At 36.2% G+C, this 21,216-nt stretch overlaps 1 protein-coding gene across 1 annotated transcript in view; it reads left to right on the top strand.

The window, feature by feature from the left end:
• Positions 1-13,920: 13,920 nt before the first annotated feature.
• The window catches only part of PRKAR2B (protein kinase cAMP-dependent type II regulatory subunit beta), a 129,588-nt gene continuing 122,292 nt past the window's right edge, over positions 13,921-21,216 (top strand). Inside the window, exon 1 of the mRNA XM_031938756.1 lies at positions 13,921-14,458. Within this exon, the coding sequence (XP_031794616.1) occupies positions 14,164-14,458 (295 nt within the window). The 5' untranslated portion in view covers positions 13,921-14,163. The remainder of the gene's footprint in view (positions 14,459-21,216) is intronic.

Consider the following 21,216-nt stretch of genomic DNA (forward strand, 5'->3'; position numbering starts at 1 on the left):
AGTAAGGGTTGAGTCAGTTAATAAGGAATGTGTCTGGAATGAGGTATGTAGCCAATGAGAATATAGTAGAAAGAATAAACACAAAAGCATCACTATATACTACCTCAAATTACATATGGAAAATATGCAGTGGGTGAAGTTAACTCAGTTTTATTATTTTACCCTGTAATACTTGTGAAATATTAAAAAATATAGACCATGAGATTGAAACTGGATAGGTAGGAAAGTGAAGCCAGAGTCAGAGAGATAAGGCTGTAAAAAGGGATGGGTAGAGTTTTTTGTGAGAATAAAAAAAGTGAAAGGAGAGAAATTTATCATCTTAAGTCAGAATTTCAGCATCAAGAATTTTGGAAATGGTATAATTCTGAGGGTAGATGATGCCTGCCTAAGGCATGACCATGCTGGTAAATGGTTAAATGGCATGGAGGAGTGAATCTTTGGAGCTGACAGGATTGAGAAATCATGCAATCAGCTTATAAAATGATTGCCAACATGAATACTGAGTCTACTGGAATGGTGGCAAGAAATGGAGTGGAAAACAAGTGGAAAGAAAGACTATAACTCAGGTACTAATGTAAAGATAGTATGAAGAGCAAGGTTTCAAAATTATCTGAGAATGGTAAATTAAACTAAATACAACAAAAATAGGTTCTTTGTCTTTGTTTTTAGCTGTATTGTGGGGCAAGGGAGAAGCAAAAAAGAGGAATGGAGTTTGATGTGGGCAGGATAATAAGAAGTAATAATAAAGATTACATTTTTATTTTGTTTCTCTTTTCTCTGGCAATAGGAATACTCTTTTGCCTACTGTGATATGATTAACAGAGAGTTAATACCCAAAATATTAAGAGAGATAGTATGTGGACTTGATGAACTTAAAGGCACCCAGCCCAGAAGAACTACTCTCTCAAGTATTGAAAGAATTGACCTATGTAACTGCTGAATCACCATGAAAGATTATTATAGGGTATAGGAGAAATAATCCACCAATTGGTGAAGGGAAAGTGTATTAATATTCAAAAAGTGAGAAAGAATGAATTTGGTAATCTTATGACTGAGCTGTACTTCAACTATGGAATGGAGGTTAGAAAAGAGCCAACATGGTACAAAGTCAGGCCAGACTAATCTTATTTCCTATATTTAACAAGGCTACTAAACTGGTAGGTAAGTAGATCAGGAAAATTTTATAAATATTGCTTATCTAGATTTTAATAGCAGTTGATAAAGTCCTTCATACAATTCTTTTGGAAAGATCCAAGTATAGGTTAGTACAATTAGATGAATTCTGAAAGTGTTTTTGGAAGACTCCAGGGGGATTCTCAAGGGACCTATGCTTGGATTTGTACTGTTTAATATTTTTATCAATAATTTGAAAAAAGGCATGGATATAGAAGGCTTATCAAATTTTCAAATAGCACTAACCTAGGAGGAATAGCTAACACATTAGATGACAAGATTCAAAAAGGTAAATGACTTGCCAAATTTAATAAGATAAAATTTTGTTAAGAGTAGCTATCAACTGTTACATGGTTCAAAGAACATCAATTTCACAAGAACAAGAGAGAGGAAAGATAAATAAACATTAGTTTTCCTGGGAAAAGATCTGGAAGTGTTAGTAGCCATCATCTACTAAGAAAATTCATACAATTTGAAGTTGCATTAAGAGAGGCACAGACTCCAATAATAGAGAGGAGAAGGTGCTGTCATTCTCTTGTCCTCTGCTTTTCTTGGACCATATGTGAAGTGTTGAGTTTAGCTATAAAGCCTACATTTTAGGAAAAATACTGATAAATTAGAGCATATTCAGAGGAGGAAAATCAGGATGGTGAATGACCTCTTTCTTGTTCATATCACAAGTAAAAAAAACTGGCCATGTTCAGTCTAGAGAAGAGACTTTGTATTTAGTGTAAAAATATTTATTAAGCACCTATGGTGTGCCAAGTATTTCACTGGGTCTTGGAGAACACTTGACCAAAAGGAAATCCTTGCTTTAAATATATTACAAAAAATGATAACTTCATGTATTTGAAGGACTTGACGTCTGGGAAAGGGATTTGTTCTGGTCTTTCAGGTCCAAAGAAGAGAATTTGAAACTGTAAGTAGAAGTAATGAAAAATTTCCAAAAACTATCAAAAAATGGAACTTATTTTCCTTTTCTTTTCTGATGACTATGTTCAAATGATAGCAAGGATAATAGTAAGTCCTCTGGAAAGAGTAAAGAAGTCTTAAGCAATTTAATTCTGCAAATAGGATGCTTCATGGCACTTGGCCCATTGTAGTCTCCATTGTGACTCTTCATGAAAAAAGAAATTGAAACAGCTGTTGCTTTTGGGAGATTAAAAAGGATGGAACAGTGAGCATCAGGTGCTAGAAAGCTGGAGTCCATTCCAGGATATTCTAGAAGCTAAGAATGGATGAAAGGGACAGCTGTAATCATGAAAAGTGACTTGCTCAATTCTAGCCCAGAGACAAGAACTCATCCATATATATTTTTCTTCTTGACAAGACTTTGGTGGGATTAATGTTCTGTAGCAAATGCTTTAAGTAGAAACCCACTCTTCTCAAGGACTGTTAAATGGGAAGGGAAAAATGCTTTCTAATTTCTGTTCTTACTTCTGTTTTTGATTTTTTTAATAATTATATTCAAAACAAAAAAATTAGTTCTAGATTCCCTCCTTTATCTCCACACACAATTAAAAAACAGCTTGTAAAGTTATATAAAACATTTCCATAAAAGTCAATTTGTGAAAAAAAAAAAACCAGATCTCTCATCCTAATAAAAACAACAACAAAAAAAATGGTCAAGGAAAAATAGGTTAAAATAAGAGATAAAGATAAAGAGAATGCTTCAGTCTGTATTCAGACATAATCAGTTCCTTCTCTGGGTATGGATAGAATTTTTCATCATAAGTCCTTTGGAGTAGTCCTGGATGATTGTACTGCTGAGAATAGCAAAGTTATTCACTGGTCATCCTGGAACATTACTATTTCTTTGTATACAGTACATTTCACTTTGCTTGAGTTTGTGGAAGACTTTCCAAGTTTTTTTTTCTTCCTGAGAGCATCCTGCTCATCATTTCTCATATAATAATATTCTACCATAAACCACTACATAAAGACATATATTATTGAGCCATTTCCCAATTAATGGGCATCCCCTCAACTTCCAAAATTTTGCCCAGAGAAAAGAGCTACTATAAATACTTTTTGTACATATAAGTCATTTCCCTTTTCCCCCCAAAATCTCTTTTGGTATTCATGCCAAGTAGTGGTGTTGTTAGGTCAAAGGATATGCATGAATTTATAGCCCTTTGGCCACATGCCATACCATTTGATCATTTATCAATCGGGGTATAGTTCTTAATTTTTATAAATTTGACTCAGTTCCATGTTTGAGAAGGAGGCTTTAATAAAGAAACTTCCTTAGAAATTCTTTTTTACAATTACTATTGTTAACTGTATTTCCTCCCCCACTTCCCCTTTCATCCTGTCCCTCCTCAAAAGTGTTTTGTTATTGACCACTCCCTCCCCCAATATGCCCTCTCTTTTATCACTCTTCCCCCTTCCCATATCCTATTCTCCTTTTATGTTCCTGCAAGGTAAGCTATTTTTCTATAACCCTATTGAGTATATATGTTATTTCCTCTTTGATCCAATTCTGAGAATAAAGTTCACTTTCTCACCCTCTCCTCCCCCCACTTTTTCTTGCCTCTTTTTTATGGTAGATAATTTGTACCATTCCATTTCTCCCTTCCCTTTACCCCAGTATATTATTCAACTCACACCTGTGCCCTCTGTCTATATGTACTCCTTCTAATTGCCATAATAATGAGAAAATTCTAATGAGTTACAAGTATCATCCTCCCAAGTAGGGATGTAAACAGATAAACTTTATTAAGTTCCTTATGATATCACTTTCCTAATTACCTCCTTATGCTTCTCCAGAGTCCTGCAATTGAAAATCAAATTTTCCATTCAGTTTTGGTCTTTTCATCATAAATGTTTGAAAATCCTCTATTTCACTGAATGACCACCTTTTTGTCTGAAGAATTATACTCAGTTTTGCTGGGTAGATGATTCTGGGTTGTAATCCTAGCTCCATTGCTCTCTGGAATATCATATTCCAAGCCTTCTGGTCCTTTAATGTAAAAACTACTAAATCTTGTGTTATCCTGACTGACTCCACTGTGCTTGAATTGTTTCTTTTTGGATGCTTGTAATATTTTCTCCTCGACCTAAGAGTTCTGGAATTTGACTATAATATTCCTGGGAGTTTTCATTTTAGGATCTCTTTCAGATGGTGATTAGTGGAGTTTTTCAATGTCTATTTTACTCTTTGGTTCTAGAATATTAGGACAATTTTCCTTGATAATTTTTTGAAAGACAATGTCCAATAATAATTTTTAAATTATCTCTTCTGGACCTAGTTTCCATGTCAGTTGTTTTTCAAATGAGATATTTCACATTTTTTTTATTTTTTTCACTTTTTGGATTTTGCTTTATTGTATCTTGATTTTCTCACAAAGTTACTAGTTTCCATTTGCTCGATTCTATTTTTAAGGAATTATTTTCCTCAGTGAGCTTTTGTACCTCCTTTCCCAACTGGAAATTGATCCAATTGGTCAATGCTACTTTTTAAGGAATTCTTCTTCTCATCAGCTTTTTACATTTTCTTTTGCACCACTCTCCCTTTTCCTAATTTTTTCCCTATCTCTCTTATTTGATTATCAAAACCCCTTTTAAGCTTTTCCATGACCTCAGCCCAATTCTTATTTTTCTTGGAGGTTTTGAATGTAGGAGCTTTGATTTTGTTATCATCTTCTGAATGTGTTTTGATTTTTTTTGTCACCATAATAACTTTCAGTGGTCAGAAACATTTTTTTGTTGTTTGCTCATTTTCCTTGCCTATTGCTTGGCTTTTAATTCTTTGTTAAAGTACGGCTGAGTTTCATGGATGGAGGATACACTGTCGAAAGCTTCAGGAGTTTTCTGCAGCAGTTTACAGAGATCCTTAGAGAAACCTGATCACAAGCACTCTTTTCTGTCCTGGAGCTGTTTGAAGTGTCCCTGTCCCACTCTTAACTGTTAGGCATGTTCCTGACCCACTGTAGCTGTAAGATCTAGTGTGCTGAATCAACAAGAGTTCTACTTCTCTGATGCTCAGGCCCTAGAATTGGGGCCATAGATTTGCTGGCACAGCCCCACTGGGACTACACATTAGACTCCCACCGTCTTGCCCAGACCCTCTCCACTGACCTTTCCAATCCTCCCTGGTGTTCGCTGGACTTGTGCTGATGCAGAGGACTTGCTTCACTCATGCTGAGTTTCAGCTGAGGCTGGGACCCAAGGCCAGGTCGGGTCAGGGTTGGAGTCTGGGCTGAAGCTAGTGCTGGGGCTGTGCTGGTTCAGCCTGTGTTAGTATTACATGTTAGGCTCCCACCCTGGTTCCACAGACCTTTTCTGCTGACCTTCCAGGTCCTCTTTGATGTCTCTGTACTGAGAGGTCTTGAAGCTACCAGCACTATCATTGATTCAGAGATTGAGCTGGGACAGGGCTGGGGTCAGGGCTGGACCAATGTAGCTTACACTGGGACTACATAATGGACTCCCACCCAGGTGTCACAGACCTTTTTACCAACCTCTTAAATTATTTTCTGCTAGAAAATGTTACAGGTTGTCTTTTAGGCTGTTCTGAAGCTCTAAAACTTGTTTAGAGTCATTATCTGAAGGAATTTGTAGTGTTTTGGGGAAGAGGTTGAGTGAGTTCCTACCTTTACTTCACCATCTTGGCTCCCTCCCTTATTGTAACTTTTCAATAAACATCTTTTTAAAAACTTTTTCAATAGTATTTTATTTTTCCAAATACATGCAAGGATAGTTTTCAACATTCATTTTTTGTAAGACTTTGTGTTTCAAATTGTTCTTCCTAGCTCCCTTAACTTCTCCCCAAAACAGCAAGTAATCTAACATAGGTTAAATACGTATAATTTTAAAAACATATTTCAATATTTTTCATATCGTACAAGAAAAATCAGACTAAATTGGAAAAATCCATGAGAGAAAAAAAAAGATGAAAATACTATGCTTCAATCCACATTCAATCTCTATAATTCTCTCTCTGGATGCAGATAGCATTTTCCACCCCAAATCTATTGGAACTGCCTTGAGAAAAGTTTGTTGAGAAAAGCCAAGTCTATCACAGTTGATCATCACATAGTCTTATTTTTATTTTGTATAATGTTCTCTTGGTTCTGCTCCCTTCACTCAGCATCAGTTCATGTAAGTCTTTCCAGAATTTTCTGAAATCTGTCTGTTCATCATTTCTTATAGAAAAATATCCTATTACATTTATGCACCATAATTTACTCAACCATACCCCAATTGATGGGCACCACTAAATTTCCAGTTCCTTGCCATTACAAAAAAGGGATAGTACAAACATTTTTGCACATTTTCTCCTTTTTTATGATCTCTTTAGGATACAGACCCTGTAGTGACACGGTGGGATAAAAGAGTAAAAACAGTTTTATAATAAATGTCTTTTTTTGTAAAAGCTAAAAAATGTGAAATGGCTGCCTTGTGAGATCCTTCTCACTAGAAGTCTTAAAGCAAAGCTAGGGTGATATCTTATAGGTATGTTGAAGATGGAATTCAGGTATGCTTTGGATGAGAAGGCTGCTCAGATCCATTTCAACTTTGAAAACCTGTGAAGTTCTTTATATTGAGCTAATGTTATGCTGGTATTTGTACTAGTGAAGGTACATCACTGCTATTCTAATGAAAATACAAAGACTTTTCTTTTTAAAGGGTTAATAAAACACAATTTAATCTAGTCTGTGTTTTTCAGTACATGTGTCATTTGGGTTTTTTTGGGGGGAGGAGCAAAATAAACAAGAGATAATATAACCCTAAAGCATGGAAAATATCCATCTCTTCTTCTTCTAAGACAAAAAGTTAACTTTTAAAGGGTTATAATAGAAGTAAAATATTTTTCCTGCTTAGATTGTTGATTAGTAAATTCATTATTCTCTTGGAAATTTAGATTCATGGACATCCTAGAAAGTTGATTTGATAACTAAGTTAGTAGGTTTGGGGGGGAAAAAATCTAAAAAAGGAATCTATACAAATAGGAAAGGAATCATAAAAGAAGTGGAAGGTTCTATAACAATTCACTCAAGTGAGTAAATATAATTCAGAATGTATAGTTTTTGTAAACTATGTTTGAAGTACTATCAGGTTCTAGAAATAAATGTTCCAGAGAACAAAATGAAAATTTTAAAAAATAAACTAGATTAGAAATTAATGAATTCTGAAAATAGTACTAACTAGATGGATTACTGGGGAAAAGACAAACTTTTCTACATCATGTTGACTTCATTTGAAAGAAAAGGTAATGAAAACTTGCTACCAGATGAGTACTTACAAAGAAGATTCTGATCCAGAGAAATAGTTCTGACTTCTTTTGCCTGGAACAAATTAAGTTTGAAGAACTTGGGCAGGATGCAATTGTGTGGACAAAGAGGATAGACTATTTCCCTTAGAGTCCAATTTTCACACTTACAGGGGCTAAAGCAGAAGATAAATCCTTAGAGCAGTGGTTCTCAAAGTATGGTCTAGAGAATCCTGGGGATCTCTGAAGTCCTTTTAGAGGGTCTACAAATTCAAAAATAGTTTTTATTTCCAATAGGGTAAATGTCTATAAATATAACCCAGATAAAAACGCTTTGGAGAGAGCCTCAATAATTTTTAATAGGATAAAGATACTGAAAACAAAAGTTTGAGAACCATTGCAGAGAGATATTCCATCTCAGGAATGGCTAAGGAAGCAAAATGAAGATAGGTCCAAGGCCAGTGGTTATTATGGGGTGAAAACATATCCTTCTAGATACTGGCTCCCTAGATTCAAAACCCCATCCACTCCCTGCTAACTGGAAATTAGTTAAAGTACATCATTTATTCAAAGGATGATAAGAACATTGATCTAGAACTGGGTACTTTATAGTAAGAGGCAACTGGGTAGTGTAATTAATAGAGCACTGGATTTGAAGTCAAGAAGACTCATCTTCATGAGTTCAAATTCAGTTTCTGACACTAACTGTTCAATACTGGATAAGTCATTTAAGTCTGTTTGCCTCAGTTCCCTCCTCTCTAAAATGAACTGGAAGACATGGCAAACTATTCCAGTATCATAGCCAAGAAAACCCCAAATGGAATCATGAATAATCAAACACATCTGACAACAATAAAAATGCACAGTTTAGGAAAACTAAAATTTTGGGGATATAATCATAACTTGTGCCTTATAAAAATCATAGCTGGAACCTTAATCACTTTAAGCAAATTGTGTCAGGACATAGAAATGTGTGTGAAGACATCAAAGTTTATGGACTCAAACCAAACTTTCCTCATAGCTATAAGGATTTGGTTGTTCTCTCAAGCAGATAATCCCTGGAGCAGTTCCTGCCTATGTATGGTTTGTGATCTACATAAATCAAGGGAATATCCACACCACTGAGGTCATAAAAGCTTTGAAGTATTAAAGGAGACCCATATCAAATGGTAAGAATGTTTTGAAGTTAGAACACTAAGAGCCTATTAATTTAAATTTTAAATATTGATATTACTTTGTTTAAAAAAATGCTTACATATCATTAATTTGTTTAACCACAATCCTCTCCAACACCCCAATAACTGTCCCCCCATTTTGTACATCATAGCTATAGTTTAACTCTACATTGCTTTCATCAGAGTACACGAAGTATAAAGAATTAAGTCATAACATTAGCCATAATCATAATTTCATGTGATAGCAATAATTCTCTTCCTCCCCAAGCTCATCATAGCTCCTTAGAATCACAAATATTAGCAATAAAAGAAACTTAAGAAAGTCAAATAATTTAATTTCCTTACTTCACCTATAAGGAAACTGAGGTACAGAAAGTTTACATGACTTATCCAAAGTCACACAGTTAATTATTACCAAAAACAGAATTTGAGCATCCTAGTGGTCTTTCCATTATACCTTTCTGGTTTCCATGAAAAGGAAGATTTAAATTCAAATCCAATCTCAAGCCCTTATTAGCTCCATGTTCTCAAATAAGTCACTTAACTTCTGTCTGCCTCTCTTTTTCTTATCTGTAAAATGGGGATAATAGTATTAGCTGCCTCCTAGGGTTGCTGTGAGTATTAAATAAGATAATAATTGTAAAGAATTAAGCACAATGCCTTATACAGAATTAGCACTATATAAAAGCTAGCTACTATTGTTTTTATGATGAGGTCTTTAAAAAAAATTTGTTTAAAATTGCTGTCTAACTGCTCAAATATGTTATTTCTCTCACAGTTTAAAATATGTATTGTTATGAGTTATGAGAAAAAAGTTACACATTTCATTGTTCTTTTGCTTTTCTGTTATTCCTGAGCTGGGATGGTGGGAGGGAGAAGAAAGAGTTTGACATTGTCAGAAATATAAGCCAGATACAGATAGAGTTCACTGGTTTATTTAGAATTTCTTCTTAAAGTCTTCTTAAATCTCATACTTCTAAAATTATATCACAGATAATTAGATCTGCAAGGGCAACCTCATGTGACAAATTTAATAATCTTCATGTTTTTTAATACTTGCTATTTACTGTACACAAAGTAATAGCTAGAGAGATATAAATATTATGGCATTCAAATGATGTAAATATTGTCTTAATGATCACTTTATGCTAAGAATCAAGAACTATCTTAAACATAGCCATGCTTCTTTTCATGGATTTTCATTTTTGTTTTGCATTTAATTAAAAATAATGGTGAATTTAGCAGTTGTAAATTGCTTATCTGAGGAACTGATTCCTCTGTTAATGTAGTTTTGCTTCCAAAAATGGAAATAATTTTATTTAATGAATACTTGGATAAAATATATGCTTTTGGCTGACTTACATTTTTTAAAAATGTTTCTCAGTGAATTAAGAAACATTTATCACAAGCTTGCTATGTATCAGAAGTTTCTGTAACTACAGAAGGTTATGAATTCAATGCTAAAACAAAGGAATTTCCATTCTCTGGGAGAAACAAGATGTAGACAGTTGAGTACATATGTTGCCTTTCTTGCCATTTTTTATACATAATTTTAGCCCCTTATCTCCAACCTTTTGGACTAGCTATCTCTCCTGTCTAGAATGGATTTCCTTCCCACTTTGGCTTCTTGTAATCCTATTTCCTTTAAAAACTTAGCTCCTTTCACCTTCTACTTGAAGTTTTTTGGAACCCTCCCCTGCCATTTATTTATTTTACATACATACATACATACATACATGGACAGAGAGAGTGAGAGACAGAGACTGAGAGAGACAAAGAATTCCTCTTGATTCAATGTAAATTTCTTGAATGCAGAGACTTTTTCATTTCTGTCCTTGTATCCTGAGATACCTAGTATAGTATCTGGCCCATGGTAAGAAACTGTTGATTAATTGTATAAATACAAGGAGCCTGGAAAGATGGGTTCCATATAGATTGTGATGAGCTTTAAATGTCAAATAGAGTTAATATTTGATCTTAGAGCCAAGAGAGTTTATTGAATATTGGAGTGACAATGAACAGATCTACATTTTAGAAAATTCACTTTGGCAGCTGTGTGGAGAATGGATCAAAGTACAGAGAGACTTGAAGCAGGAAAACAAATTAGGAGGCCACTGCAATAGTTTAGTCAAGAGGTAATGAGAGCCTGAACTAGGGTGAGTAGGGAAGGATGTAAGAAATGTTAGAGATAGAAAAGTCAAGATTTGGGAGCTAATTGCATGTGTGAAGTGAGTGAAAGTGAGGAACGGAGGATTGACATCAAAAAGAATGATGGTGCATTCAAATGAAATTGGAAAATTCAAAACATGGCAGAGTTGGGAGGAAAGATAATGTAATAAGATCTTGAGTGGAGATTACAATCCATCCATCCCATCTTATGTGATTCTGTACTACTCAAAATGAATATGGGAGCATGTAGGACTTACTGAAGGAGTTGGTGAGTATTGGAAAACAAAGGTGTGCTTGTGTTGGAGACACAATTTAATACATTGTTTCCCATCCTAAAGAAATCAGTTTTACCTTTGGTGTTCACCTTATAAAATTAATAGAAACATATCTTTCTAGAACTATTGGGCTTTCCATTATACTAGACAGACAGATAAATATTTCAAAGTTTTTAAGCCTTCCAAGTCTTTAAAGCTTTCTAGTATCTTACAGACATTATTATATTCCATTCTTACAAAAATCCTGTAAGGTGGGTCATAGATTTATTATTATCCCCAATTTACAAATGAAGAATCTACAGGTCAGAGAAGCTGTTACTCAACTGAGCTAATACAAATGTGTGGCAAACTCTGAAATCAAACTGATGCATTCTAATTTTGAACTTAATGTTCTTTCATGCTGAACAGCATTTTAAAATAGCATTATTATGAAGTTGAAACAAAATGGAAATAGCTAGATGATCTAGAAGAATAGAAAGTATAATAAAGAATGAGGTAAGGTCATGAATAAGGGTAAGGCTATTACTTGGATTGATTTACACATAAATGGTGTAGGGAAAAAATGTTGGAGTTACTATATTTAGGGTACAAGTTCTACTCCCCTTGTCACTATCTGAGAGATCTTGAGCAATGACATATAATTGTTCTCTGCCTCAGTTTCCTTATGAAGAAAATGAGGGGGCCATACTAGATAAGACTAGTAGGACTAAGATCTCTGCCAATTCTAAATCCATGATCCCATTCAGTGATGTTCTAGCAGTCAGAAATCTTTGAACACCAGAAGGGAACTATTTCCTTTTTTGTGGGGGTGGACACATACATGAAACAGGTTGAATAAGCAGCCATCTTCAACTACTTATTTACAAAGACATGCTGGTGAGGGAGAGGAAAATAAAATATTACAGTATAAGTGTCGTAAAAACATTTTATACTCTAAATAAAATTTTCTTTGACACAGAACTCAAAGTGTGAGTCCCATTCAAATGGCAACAGCTAAATGAGAAAATCCACCTCGCAGTCCTATTTCTGTAATAATAACAATAATATTATTACAGTAGTGCTTTGAAATTTAAAAGGGGTTTCTTCACAATGTCACAATGAGATTGGCAGTGCAAATAGTATAGTGTTCATTTCAGGATTAGAGCCTAACAGATTTATTCATTGGTTATAGATACAGTAAGTGTCAAGTCAGGATTTCAATTTAATTACACAAACATGTATTAAGTGCCTACCATACACAAGGTGCTGGAAATAAGTACATTAATCCCTTCTAAAAGCTTAAATTCTAGTGGATCTAAAGCCAGATTCCTTTCAATTCTTAAGTCCAGTGCTTGTTTCACCATATAACTGTTATTTTTGTATAGTTTCATATCATTATCATTTGATAACAATGCCATGCAAGTCAGAGTATATAACTGGTTAAGTTCATATTAAGCATGCAAATTGTTTTGTCGCAAACATTTCTGTTGTTTTTGAGTCATTTTTCAGTTCTAAATCTTCTCTTGGCCAAAGATATAGGAGTGGTTTGCTATTTTCTTCTCCACTTCATTTTAAAGCTGAGGAAACTTAGGCAAACAGATTAAGTAACTTTCCCAGTGTCATACAGCTAGTGTCTAAAAACAAATTTGAACTCAGGAAGGTGTCTTCCTGACTCCAAGCCCAGAACTCTATCCACTCTGCCACCTAGGTGCACCTTAGGCACCATTGTTAACTTTTTAAATCCTGCCTCCTAAACCACAGAGAGGGATAATTGGGTGCTAGCTCACTTTGGTAATTATCTCAAAATTAATGATTCATGATGAGTTTAGTTGAAAGTGACACAGTATGGAACACTGGTTGTGAAGTCAAGATGTGTTCAAATATGACCTTAGTCATTGTGTGACCCTTGGCAAGCACTTAAACTCTAAGTACCTTAGTTTTCTTATCAGGAAAAAATGGTAATAATCTAAAGCCTAGAGTTGTTATGAGGATAAAATGAAATTACAGTTGTGAAGGAATTTGCAAATTTTAAAGTAGTCTATAAGTACTATTATTAATTTAGCTGCTTTCCTCAGTTTTATAGATTCACCAAAGTATGAAAAAATATGAAAAGAGGCTGAAAAACATGAAATTAAAATAAATATTAAAGTCATTATAATGTGATGACACACGAAAATGGGGAGAATAAGGAAAGGCAAGAAAAAAGTGAAAATGGAATACAAAAGTTATAAAGCTGTCAAGGTAAGAGTCATTACACTGGATAAAAGAGAACAATATGAGACACAACTTAATATTAGCAGTTCTAATTATTATTTCTAGACCCAACGGGGTAATATGCTGACAAGAAAACTATGCAGATTTGCCCATTCATATAGACTGATGAATGTGGATAAAATGTAAAGTCTTATGGTTAAGAACTATGGCAATGCTACAAGTAACTACAGGAGTTGCTAGTGTAGAAATGCCCAGGTGATCCCTGGAGGAGGCTGGAATAGGAATTAGTCTGTGAGTGAGGGACTAGATAGACCAAGAACTACACGTGCCTTTGAGTCTTTGAGAGGTGAGGTAGAGGAAGACCACTGAGAAAGCAAGAACAGGCACCACTTTAGGCGTGCTGAGTTTGGAACAGGCGTCAAGGCCGCCCAGGAAGACTTGGAGGAAAGTAAGAAAGGGAGGATGCGGGAGCGCCCCAGCACCGCCCTGCAAACGCTCTCCTCCCGGCTGCAAGGCTGGGGAGCTGAGTGTTCCCCGAAGGGGCGGAGGCGCAACGCCCTTGCTGGGCGATGGTTGTCATGGTTTCCAGGGTCACATGGATGGGCGCTGCGCCCCCTCCCTCCAGCGAGAGCGGGCGGGGCGTGGGCTGGGCTGGGCTGGGCTCACGAAGGGATAGAGGAGAGACAGGGCGGGCGCGGGAGGAGCTGGAGATGCTGCCGCCCCTCCGGGGCCGTAGTTCCCTGACTGCTTTTCTCGAGAAGCCAGACCGCGGGCAGGCGAGCCGTCGGTGGTCGGGGGTCGGCCCTCACCTGCCTGCGGCTAGCTCTGTTGCTTCGGCTCTGGGCGCGCAGCCGGCGCCTGGCCTCAGTCCGGGGCTGCCAGCTGCCGTAGTCGCCCCGGGGAAGGACGCGGTGCCCGTGGAGTCCCGCTGCCCCCAGCGGCGGGGGCCAAGGCGGCCGGCGCAATGAGCAGCATCGAGATCCCGGCGGGGCTCACGGAGCTGCTGCAGAGCTTCACGGTGGAGGTGCTGAGGCACCAGCCCGGGGACCTGCTGGAGTTCGCCCTGCAGCACTTCACCCGCCTTCAGCAGGAGAACCGGCATAAGGGAGGCCCTGGCGCTGGGGACCTAGCTGGAGCCACTGGGGGCGGCACCCCCAGCCGGGGGGTCAACTTTGCGGAAGAGCCAGTGCAAACCGAGCCCGAGAACGGGGAGGAGGAGGACGAAGAGGAGGAATCCGGGGACACAGGAGCATTCAATGGTGAGCACTTCCCTTCTCTCACAGTGCCGAGGATGGACCAGATTCCCCCCCTCTCTATGTGGTCTCCCCCTCCCTCCTGTCTCCTTTCCCCCCGTTCTCTTCTTGCTATCTTTCCTTTTCCTTTCATTCTCCACTTCTAGCGCCCACATCTTTCCCCCATTCTCCTACCTTTCCTTCTCCTACCTCCTCATCACCCATTTCTGTCACTTCTCTTCGCCCACCTGCCATTTCTGCTCTCCCCGTGGCACTACCTCCTCTTTCCCCTCTTCATCTCTGGATTTTGAAAACATGAAAGAAAGAAGCCTCTCCCTTGTCCTTCAGCCTTTAATTTCCTGAGTTTAGAGAGGGCTTGGAGAGGAGGCAGCCAAAGAGGGCCCTAGTAATAACTTTTAATGGGATGGAGAGATTGGTGATAAAAGATAAAAAACCTCGTGTTATGCATGGAGCGAACTGAGGAACTTGCTGGCTCCCCGTTATCCCCTTTTTTCGGGTATCTGGAATGTCCAGAGATGAAAAATAGGATTGACATCCAATCCTTTGTTACTGCTGTTAGTATCAAAGACTCTTAGGAGAACAAGGAGAAAGGAATCAGGAACATTGTGAAAAACGACAACTGTCTTTGAAATAACAATTCATTACTTCCAATTTATCTATTCTGTTCGATTTTTTAAGCTTGGTACAAAAAGATAAGGACTTTTCTTAGCCTGAAACCCTTGAGGCCCTTATCATGAAGAAAAGGGGCAACAGCTTCTAAAATTTAAATCATACATTGAATGTAGTGTTATTTTCTATTTTATGTGTGAAGGAAAAACCAGTCTAGGTACCTTCTAAAGCTTTAGAATGGAAAGCTGGTGAGTAATTGTAAGGGACTGTGCCAGACACCAAAACTAGGAAGAGAATGAATGGAAAAGAAAAAGGCATTTTTGCAAATAGCTGCTCCTGGCAAATCCCACCCCTTCTGCTTACACTCCTCCAGCTCTACCATACACTCACCCTCTTTTCTTTTCACAATATGACTGAATTCCATCTCTTTTACTTCTCAGACATGTGTTTTCTTGGTATTATGGGGCACATATACAAACAGCATTATACTGGATTTTATTTTCTCTGCTTTAATATTGGGATTGTATGTAAATGTGCAGTGGATGCATGTAAATATAGATCTTTGGAATTTCTTGCATGTTTCCAGAAAGACATTTCTTTTCTTTATGGAATTATATATAGAAAGGTATCCTAAGGTTACGAAAAGTCCATCATTTCAAGCTTATTCATAATATGCTGAAATAGTGCTGGATGAAAGAGAAGCAAGTTTTTTCTCCTCACTCTTTTTCAGTGGAGAGTTGTGACCCTTTTAATGTCTGTTAGCTCAGAGCAATTAGCATTGTTTTTTTGTGGAGGAGCTGTTGTGACCCTTTTAATGTCTGTTAGCTCAGAGCAATTAATCTTTTGGTGTCTTTTTCCACCATTGAAATTGAGTTTTCTTAGCAGGAACAAGAAGGTAAAAGAAAATATTATGCTTTTATTTTATGGTAAAAAATAAGAAATAATAGATAAAATCAAAAAGGCACAGGCAACTAATATTTCTATTATTCTTTCCTTGGAAGAAATTAGAAAAAGGAATTAGATGCTCAGACTGTGAAACTAGAAAACCAAATGGAGAGGAAAGACTTAGTAGATGACTGTAATATACATTTTCTAAATGTATTCTAATATTAAACAATGGTTTTAGAGTTGCATGGTGCTTTCTTGAGAGTTAGTGTAATTAAGTGGACAGAGAACTAATACTAGAGAAAGGAATCCTTTACCTGGTTTAAAATCCTGCCTCTTATACCTATCAAATGAATGACCATGGGCACCTCACGTCTTAACCTTTAAGCAAACCCAGCCTAACTTCTAAAGCAGTAAATTATTTTTTTTAAATCATTGGTTTGCATGGTCAAGGGAGTTTTTATGCAGATAATAACAAGTTTTGAAGGAAAAAGAAAACTTTTTATTACTGTTTTTTGCACTGAATGCATATTATTTCATTTTTATCTTTGCATAAACAAATCAACTTGTTGACAATGAAAGATATCCATGTTTTAGAGAGTTGTAAACTCCTTAAAGGCAGATATTTTAGTATCATTGGATGTCAGCATATAGTAAGAATTTAATAAGTATTAATTAAAATATTTGAATAAAACCTATGATTCTATTGGTATGAAAAAGTTCCTCTGTCAATACTAATCAGGATGTGCTTTGTAATTTATACTTAGATTAATTAGAGAGATGCCCAGAACACTAAAAGGTTAAGTAGCTTGCCCAAAGTAACACAGCCCTTCCAAAAATTAAATTACTTACCCATCCAAAATTCACTGTACTGATTACAACATACTAAAAAAATAGGCAAGAGTTTTTGAAGGACTACCCATTTTGAGAACAAAATCATGAATAGGGAAATGTCAAGAGACTGTAAAGTGAATCTAGGATAATGCCATTAAAAAAAAAAGGTCTAATAAAGGAGTCTTAAAAATGGTCCTATATATTTGATTCTTGTATCAAGAAAAATTCCAGAAAAAGAAATCATAATGTAAATCTGTAAATCACCTTGAAGACAAGTGAGTGTTGAATAAAAGTAGCAAGACAGAATGAAAAATAAGCCCTATCCATCTAATATAATATACTATGGCAGAGCAGAAGGTCTGTGAGATCAAAGCATAATGATAGATGTAATCTGGCTTGACTTTAGCATTTAAGCCTTTCTCAGAGGACATGCAAAATGTGCTGTTCAGCACATGAAAATGACACTACTGACCTTCAGTGGAAGCATTTCCTTTTAATTGTTTTTCTAATAGGGGTGAAGAATTTTTGTTCATCCATCTATACTCTTTCTTCTTATTTCCATGATTTGAAATGTTGAGCATAATATGTAGCCATGGAACTGCTTCTAGTCGAGGACAAGTGTGTGACCCTGACCACAGCAGTACTGAGTTTTTGACCAAATAAGTAAAGTGGCCCAGATAATAAATTGGAAAAGTATAGTTTAGACCTGAGCTTAGATGTTTAAGGTGATTGTGACCACAGGATCATAGATTTAGAAGTGAAAGAAATCTTAGAGACCATCTAGTACTTCTGTTATTTTATAGAGGAAGAAACTAAAGCCCACAGAGATTATAAGGTTATAAAAGTAGAACATAAAAGAGGCAAAATCTGCTTGCAAGTCAGATTCTCAAACTCCAAAGGTAGTGTTTATAATTTTCTTGAATCCAAAATCAGGACAGGAAATTTGACAATTTATTTTCTCTTTGGTTTTCACTTTTTTTTTTTTCACAAGTTTTCATACCATCAAGTCAACTTTGAAATCTATATCCTACCCATATTCCTATGTATGAGTAAAGGTTGTAGTTGAAATAATTTTTGAGTAGCATATCCAAAGTCAAACCTAGAAAATTAGAAGTGGATGAGTTTTCTCTCTGGCATTATAAAACCTGCCATTGTATAGCCAGTTTCTCCATTTTGGCCTTCATTTTTTCCCTAGTTCCATATTGTTTTTTCTGTATCCTTGCCTCTATCCTCCTTCCCTCCTGCCCTTGGGCTCAGCTGATTATCAACTAATTCTTGATAATGTGATAAATCATAATTTGGATGTTAGCTGATAATGATTTGAAGTGTGACTTCTCTCAGGATAGTGAAAAATGGAAGATTTGGCATACTGCCTCTAAAAGGCTGATAATCTCTGTTCTGGACTGAGTTCTTTAGGATGTAAAATTGGATGGAAAGTTGGATTAGTACCCGACTTGGAATGGAAATGTTAAATTAGTCATGTGAATTCTGCTATTTAATATTTTCATCATTTACCTAGTGAGTAAACTAAACAGCAATGTAACATGACAGAAAGTCTTCACTTTACTACTAATTATTTGCATGAATCAGGATAATTATTTATTCTATCTGTACTATGGTTTTCTCAATTATTAAATAGGGATTGTGAATATAGAATGAGATAACAATTTGAAAGCAGATTAAAAACAATATTTGCATATAACTACCAAGTGCAATATTTTGTTACAGATGTATTGGGTTTGATATTTGTTAGTAAGTTCTGATATTGGGATAGAAATCTCCTTTGATATTACAGGTAGAGATTATATTTTCACCAACTTTGACACGCTACCAAAGGATAATGGAATCAGTAGTGAGTGGTATCTAGGGAGATAGGACTGAATTTAAAATGACCTTCATAACTTGGAGACATATTCAGAAATTAAAATAAATCATAAGAACAAATATGAGGTAATATGTCTAGGAAAAAAATAAACTACAAATGTAGAATAGGAAAGAACTGTAGCATTTTCTATTGATCATATTTCTTTTGCAATACACTCTTCTTTGATAGTGTATGCTCTTGTCTGACCTCTGACTGCTCATTCTACCTCTCACTTCACCCTCCCTCCAGCCCTTAAACATGGTTGTCCTCCAAATCTTTTTCTTTGGCTCTCTTATTTTTTCATTCTTTTGGCAGATTTACCAGTTCTGATAACTCCAGTTACTAACTCTGCAGGTGACTACCAAAGCTTTTTCTCTAAATCTCCCCAAATTCCCATGTTTTCACTACATTTTCATATCATCATTCCTCTGGCATTAGAAACTCAACATGACCAAAATTTATTGTCCATCAGAAACATGACTTTATCTCTAACTTTTCTACTTTGGATGATGATACCATTATCTTTTTATACCCCACATGGATTTCTCAAAGTCAACTTTGACTCTTTCTGCCAACCACATCTAATCAGCTGTCAGCAGTCCTTTGATTCTGCCATTTTGTTCACTGTCATTCATAACTCATTGCTTCTTACACAGAATATAATAATAGCCTCCTATCATTCATCCTGCTTCAGGTCTCTCCCTTTTCTAAACCATAATTTATATGTCTGGTTGTGTAGATCATTGTGATGATATCATTCATGCAGTCAAAACCCCCTGGTGAATTTCTCATTTACTGAATAAATATAAATTTTTCGTGCTAGTATTCAAGACCCTTCACAATCTAGCCTTAGTTTCAGAAAAAGAGTACTAGACATTGCCTTTTACTAAAGAATGATTTGATCAAATTTATGCTTTGGGAACATCAGTTTGCCAGCTATGAGATGCATGTATTAAAGAAAGGAGAGATCTGAAACAGGGAGACCAATTAGAAGACCATTGTGATTACAGCTGTAAGGACCTGAACTAGGGTGGTGACTGTGTGAATGGAGAGAAGGCAATGGATTCAAGAGATAAGGAAGACAAAATGACAAGATTTGATGATGTATGTAGGGTGAGTGAAGAGGTAAGGACTGGAATATGATGCCAAAGATTTGAACCTGGGATTTTGACTAAAATAAAGAAGTTCAAAAGGTGATATTTCAGGAGGGAAAAGTTAGTCAGTTTGGCATATTTTGAGTTTGGAATGACTGTAGCACATTTAATTTTTCAGAATCCAGTAGTCAAGTTGGGTAATTCTGGAATGGACCTCAGGAGAGAGACTGATATTGATTTACTGGAGTAAATACTGATTTACAATACTGATTTGGGAGTCATCCTCATAGAAATAATAATTGAAGTCAATTAGAGAGAATAGAAAGAGAATAAAATTGGAGTCTTCTTTCACAGTTGTGGGCATATTAATAATGATGATCCACCCAAAGTTGAGGAACAGGAAAAAAGGGGAAAGTCTTTAGAAGGAGAGGGTGATTTACAGTGTCAAATGATGTAAAGAGATTAAAAAGAAAGATAGAGAAAAGATCATCAGATCTAACACATAGAAAGTCAATGGTAAGTTTGGAAAGTTGTAAGGTTCTAGTTATCTTTCTGGAGGTCCTCCGAATGGGCCTTGTTTTCAGCAGAATAATCACTACAAGAATAGTCAGAAATAAAGTCCAAAGTCTTTATTATCTCCTTCACAGTCTGTCTTCTTCACCTGGGGCTGGGCTAGCTTTCTGGAGGACTTTTATATGGGCCTTGGTCTCAGTGGAGGAATGCAGGAGGAAAGAAAGCCACCAGGATGGTGGGAGATGGAATGTCTCTCTTTCAGTCCTTGTTGGCTCTTATATACCTTATTGTAATTATATCATTGCAGCATACTGATTATGTGTAAACTCAGAGAACCATTACATTACCAGACTAAGTACTAAGTATATATGTAAACTAGATAACCATTGTCTCATCAATTCTTTTGAGTTAACACCTTGTTTCAAGTATACTTCTCCAGAGTTCTGATTCTCTACAGAAAGGGATATTTCAATAAAGAAATATTGTTGAAAGCTAGATTGCAGAAAGTATAGAAGAAGAGAGCTCAAGGGGAAGAGCTGAATCATGAATGTAGCCATATGGCTATTTGTAGGAGTTTGGCTGAAAAAGAAAGTGATAAAGACAATGTTAGGAGATACTATGGTCTGGTTAAGGTTTTTGTTCTGTTTTGTTCTGTTCTGAAGGATGGAAGAGATGTAGGTATATCTGTTGCCAGCATGGAAATTTGTAAAATTCATAATTGAACTAGGTCATCTCTAAAGTCCAATCAAGAAGCTTTTATTAAACACTTGTTTTGTGCCAAGTACTGTCCTAGGTGCTGAAAATACAAATTATAGAAATTAACCTGTTCTTTTGCTCCACATTCTTCCTCCAGAAGTGCAATTTGCAGACCTTTATACCTTCTTTTCCTGTATAAATCAATTTTAGTTTTGGGTCTTCCACAGATGTTAGAGTCTTTCTTTTGATCCTCTTTTCTTGTGTGAATA

This window comes from Sarcophilus harrisii, chromosome 5 (assembly GCF_902635505.1).
Source record: "Sarcophilus harrisii chromosome 5, mSarHar1.11, whole genome shotgun sequence".
Classification (NCBI taxonomy): domain Eukaryota; kingdom Metazoa; phylum Chordata; class Mammalia; order Dasyuromorphia; family Dasyuridae; genus Sarcophilus; species Sarcophilus harrisii.